At 52.2% G+C, this 5,634-nt stretch overlaps 1 protein-coding gene across 1 annotated transcript in view; it reads left to right on the forward strand.

Annotated features, from left to right (window-relative positions):
• The window catches only part of Fam46b (family with sequence similarity 46, member B), a 13,117-nt gene extending 11,160 nt beyond the window's left edge, over positions 1-1,957 (forward strand). Inside the window, exon 2 of the mRNA XM_013033545.1 lies at positions 935-1,957. Within this exon, the coding sequence (XP_012888999.1) occupies positions 935-1,957 (1,023 nt within the window). The remainder of the gene's footprint in view (positions 1-934) is intronic.
• Positions 1,958-5,634: the final 3,677 nt, after the last annotated feature.

Here is a 5,634-nt window from a genome sequence, read left to right on the forward strand (position 1 = left end):
CTTTTTTCTTTTTGCTTATGTGGTGCTGAGGAATCGAACCCAGGGCCTCCAGCATGCAAGGCAAGCGCTCTACCACTGAGCTACCTTCCCAGCCCTTGTTCATGTTTCTTAACTGCTCTGTGCTTCCACTCAGGCCTCCTGTCTGTTAGTGGAATAGTAATAGTCCGGACAAGTTTGCCATGATGATTAATGCATCAATGCCTGCAACTGCTAACTTTATTGTTGAACTTCTACCTGCCCACAGCTAACATCATGCCTAGCACAGCGCTAAGCATTTTGCTTGCTATTTTAGGGAGATAAAATAGCACAGTGGTTAAGACCTAGACTATCTCAGTTTTCAGCTGTATGGCTCAGCAATTACCAGTCCCTCTGTATTTCTATTCCCTGATACATGAAGTGCAAGAAATAGCACTCATCTCTTCTGGGTGTTGTGAGGGTTAAATAAGTTTAGATTTCAATGTATAAAATGTTTTGATCAGAGCTCAGTGCTCATTTAATCCATACTGTGAGTCATTCCTTCAAATAGATCATTCACCAGACTGGCAAATTGAAGTTTAGTAAGTTAAATGATTTCTCAGACATAAGAGCAGCTGGGAACCAGTGGCTCAGCCCTGTAATCCTAGCAACTCAGGAGGCTGAGATCTGACTGTTGTGATTCAAAGCCAACCCAGGCAAGGAAATCTGTGAGATTCTTATCTACAGTTAATCACCAAAAGGCTAGAAGTGGAGCTGTGGCTTAAGTAACATAGCACCAATGAATGAAAAAGCTCAGGGACAATGCCCAGGCCAAGTTCAAGTCCTAGTTCCCATCAAAAAGAAAAAAGAAGAGAGAGAGAGAATGGTCACCAGCGCTTGATGTTACTGTGATGATTTTCTTGAAGTCCTAGTGCAGACTTGAGAGGACCAGCCTCCTGACACCCATCTCTCCCCACAGGTGGTCCGAAACAGCTTGGAAGAACAGGGACTACAGGTGCACAGCGTGCGACTGCACGGCTCAGCTGCCAGCCACGTGCTGCATCCTGAGAGTGGCCTGGGCTACAAGGACCTGGACCTGGTGTTCCGGGTAGACCTGCACAGCGAGGCTTCCTTCCAGCTGACCAAGGCGGTGGTGCTGGCCTGCCTGCTGGACTTCCTGCCAGCCGGGGTGAGCAGGGCCAAGATCACGCCACTGACACTCAAGGAGGCATACGTGCAGAAGTTGGTGAAAGTGTGCACGGACACCGACCGCTGGAGCCTCATCTCACTGTCTAACAAGAGTGGCAAGAACGTGGAGCTCAAGTTTGTGGACTCCGTGAGGCGCCAGTTCGAGTTCAGCATAGACTCCTTCCAGATCATCCTTGACTCCCTGCTGCTCTTTGGCCAGTGCTCATCCACACCCATGTCTGAGGCCTTCCACCCCACCGTGATGGGGGAGAGCCTGTATGGGGACTTCGCCGAGGCCCTAGAACACCTGCAGCATCGGGTCATCGCCACGCGCAGCCCTGAGGAGATCCGAGGTGGGGGCCTGCTCAAATACTGCCACCTCCTCGTGCGGGGCTTCCGGCCACGGCCCAGCACTGACACGCGAGCCTTGCAGCGGTACATGTGCTCCCGCTTCTTCATCGACTTTCCCGACCTGGTGGAACAGCAGCGCACGCTGGAGCGCTATCTAGAGGCCCACTTCGGCGGGGCTGATGCCGCCCGCCGGTATGCCTGTCTGGTGACACTGCACCAAGTGGTCAACGAGAGCACCGTGTGCCTCATGAGCCATGAGCGCCGCCAGACGCTGGACCTCATTGCCACACTGGCACTCCAGGCGCTGGCTGAGCAGGGCCCTGCTGCCGCGGCTGCCCTGGCCTGGCGCCCCCCGGGCCCTGATGGGGCTGTACCGACCACTGTCAATTACTATGTGACCCCCGTGCAGCCTCTGCTGGCTGGGGCCCACTCCTCCTATCCCACCTGGCTGCCTTGCAACTGACTGGACTCTGGCCAGAAGGGACAAGGGGTCCTGAGGTGGGGTGGGGACACTAGGAGCACGTGGAGGTTATGACCAGAGATGGGCTACCTGTGCAGGCTCACCCAGCACTGCTGTAAGGTTGGGCCTCCAACTGAGCAGAATAGACTTCCCTGAGGCCTCTGTGGGCTGAAGGCCAAGCTGGGGCTCTTGGTAGGGATACCCTTTGGCCATTGCACCCTATTATTATTATTTTTTTTTTTTTAGAATGTCATGATTGTGGAGTGCAGGAACTACTTGTCCTGAGAGTCAATTGCCTCCAGGAGACAAAGCAGATTTGACTGATGGCCTCCATGCTCAGAACCTTGGGTTGATTTCCATGGCCTAGAAAGGGTCCTTTGGACTAGGGCCAGCCCACACACTGGCTAAATACAGTATGTAACAGCGACTACTCACTTCAGGTCAGGCTGGGCCACTAACAGATTCCCTCCCAGCTAATCACTGAGAAAAGGGAAACCGAGGCATTTCCTTAGATTTGGGAAGAGATAGGCTTAGCCCAGTCTCCCGAAACCTGCACTCCAACCTGTGAAGCAGCCTTGCCTCCTGAGGGGTCAAGAAAGGTAGAGGACAAGTGCTAAGTAGCCAGGGTGGGCCGCAGCCCACGCCTCTCCCAGTGTAACACACCCCCTCCCTTGTGTTGTGAGAATCCTTGCGGTCTGGGAGCAGGGTGCTGAGCTCAAATGTGTCACAACTGAGTTGGCTTGGTTATAGGACTGTCACATTGTCAGAGGGGGAGGGAGCCCCCCCCTTTTCTATTCCTCTGGATTTGTTGCTATTTTGCACTCTTAACCACCCACCAATAAAGATTGTCTACACTGCGCCTGGTCGCATGCTTTCTCCAAGGACAACCTTGAGGCAGTGGAGACAGCTGCTCCTCCCCAGTCTGAGTCTGGCTAGCCTTGTAGGAGCTGACAGTGGGGGTGGGACTAGGGGTGTGGGTCCTCTCCTTCCCTCACTCCTGACCCAGTCTGACTACTAGACTAATCTGTCTCTACACATGTGATCTTCACATTGCCTCAGCAAATCTAGGACTCTAGGGAAGGTGGCTGAGCAACAAGTGCCTCATGCCTGTCATAATTCTAGCTACTCAGAAGGCTGAGATCTGAGGGTTGTGGTTTGAAAGCAAGAAGTGGAGCTGTGGCTCACATGGTAGAGTACCAGCCTTGAACAAAAAGAGCCTGGGGACATTGCCCAAGCCCAAAGTTCAAGTCCCAAGACCAAAAGGAAAACAAAAGAGGAGAGGTGTCTACCTCAGGTCCTCTTAGCCATGCATATGGCCTCCAGTGCCCAGGTCCATTTTACTTGAACACTGCCCACTTCATGTCTCCCCACAAGCTGGGTAAGTCTGAACAGGAGGCCCTCCCTCCAGTTAAGAGCATCTGAGACTAGGCAATTTCTGGGATTCCCTCCAATGCCAGAGTCCACCCCCTATTCTCTGCTTCACTATCAAGTCCTCCGGAAAAGCATGGTCTCTTCAAACCAAGATCGGGCCATGCCAGGTTATCTGGGAGTGCCAGCTGCAGGTTCCCTCAAGAATTAAGGCATTCACTCCCGGACGCTGTCCACTGTTTGCCATGCCCCTTTGATGTAGGGATTGTAAAGCCCTAACCGGATTGAGCCCCATTAAGGGCTTGTAAAGTGGTAACTTTGATGGTTCCAACCAGGGTAGAGGAAACAAGGCCTCAGAGGAGAACTCAGGTCACAGGGTGAGTCCAGCTCCACACCTGCTCCATCAGCAACCCAGTCCCTAGGAATGCTGCTCTCTAAATGGTTGGGAGGGCCACTTGAAAAGGTTTGCCTTGTTTGATGACAGAAAACAGCCCCTCCCTCCCCCCCTCACCCAGCTGTGGCCCCCCAGCCAGGGTCCTGGGAGGGACAAAATTTGTCCATCTGAACATGAACATGGGCCTGAGGGGAAAACACAGACATACTAGGCTCAGCTTATTGGGGTGGGAGTGAGGTGGCCATGCTTGTTTGGGGGAGGAGGGAACCAAGGTAGGCATAAGTACACTCCCCATGCAGCCCACCATGTGCCAGTAACTTGTAGGTGTTAGGAATACAAACCAAAGGCAGTCATCGCTACCTTAGTGCCGACTGCATTCTATTGGGATAGACAAAACAGTGCAGCCTTAAAAGATCACGATGGAGCTGAGAAGGTGGCTCAGTGGTAGAGCGCTTGCCTTGCATGCATTAAGCCCTGGGTTCTATTCCTCAGTACCACACAAGCAAAAAAAAAAAAAAAAGCCAGAAATGGCACTATGGCTCAGTGGTAGAGCCCTAGAGCTGAGGGATAGCACCCAGGCCAGAGTTCAGGCCCCACAACCAACAAAAAAAAAAGGGGGGACGGGGGAGGGGAAACAGGAGGAGGCAACAATGCAAGAGGCACTGGGCACTGGGGCTCAAGTGGTAGAGTACTGGCCTTGAGCTGAAGAGCTGAGGGACAGCGCCCAGCCTCACAACTGACACACACACACACACACACACACACACACAGGGCATGGAAATGCAGGGTTGGCCACGTTCAAGAAAACAGATGCAGCCAGGTATTGGTGGCTCATGCCTTTAATCTTAGCTACTCAGGAGGCTGAGATCTGAGGATTATGGTTCAAAGCCAGCCCAAGCAGGAAATTTGTGAGTCTTACCTCTAATTAACTACTGAAAGCCAGAAGTGGAGCTGAGGCTCAAGCGGTAGAGCACTAAGCTTGAGTTAAAGCCAGGACCAGTTTAAAAAAAAAAAAAAAAACAACCTTGATTGAGCAAAGACAATGGGAAGCGAGCCATGTCTGGGGAAAGTGTTCTGTGGCAAGGGAACCTGTCTGTGAATGCGTGTGCCCTGACAGGTGAGTCTGAAAAAAGGCACATGTGCCTGAAGGTGTCTGACTGGTGGGTATACATTATCACCTGTGCAGTACACACACAGGCATGGGGGGGGGGGGGAGAGTCACAGGTACCGCCTGACAGGCTTTCTGCCTGATGAGGCTCTATGCCCAATGCTACCCGATTGTCATCCCTCCATTTACTCTTGCAACAACTCCACAACCAAGGAGCGAGTGCTATCTCTGCTTTTCAGAAGACAAAACAGGTTTGTCTGCTAGAAGATGGTGCTATTTCCTAGACACCTTCCCCCAACTCATTTCCTGTAGACCATTGTGACAGTATATCTTATGTATGTGGTAGGAATTTATTTTCTGTAGAAGTGGCAGCATATAGTAGTATGCCAAGATATATGGTGTTCTGTTGTGACTGGTTTTTACGAAGTAGCACAGCCTGGCCTAGAACTCTCAATCCTCCGCCTCGGCCTCCTAAGTGCTGGGATTACAAGGGTATATACCACACCCAGCTGGATAGATCTTTTCTTAATGTACACATGGCACTCGTCATGGCTTGAGGTGACTGTCAGGGCCTGTGGTGGCAACTGCATGCTTGTGGGTGTGGCTGTTTCCCTGTGTGAGAAAAGCACCAACTCAGTGGCTGACATTGTTCTTGGACAGCCTCTGTAGCCACCTAAGGCATCAGGACAGGCAGCCATCAGTGAGGGGACAGCTGAGGAAGGAAAGCCCAATCCTTCACCTTCAGCCCTCTGAACTCCCTGCACGCACTCATTTCCACATCCAGGGCCAGGTAGGGAAGACAGTGGGGCT

Source organism: Dipodomys ordii, unplaced genomic scaffold (assembly GCF_000151885.1).
Source record: "Dipodomys ordii isolate 6190 unplaced genomic scaffold, Dord_2.0 Scaffold6, whole genome shotgun sequence".
In the NCBI taxonomy this organism is placed as follows: Eukaryota; Metazoa; Chordata; class Mammalia; order Rodentia; family Heteromyidae; genus Dipodomys; species Dipodomys ordii.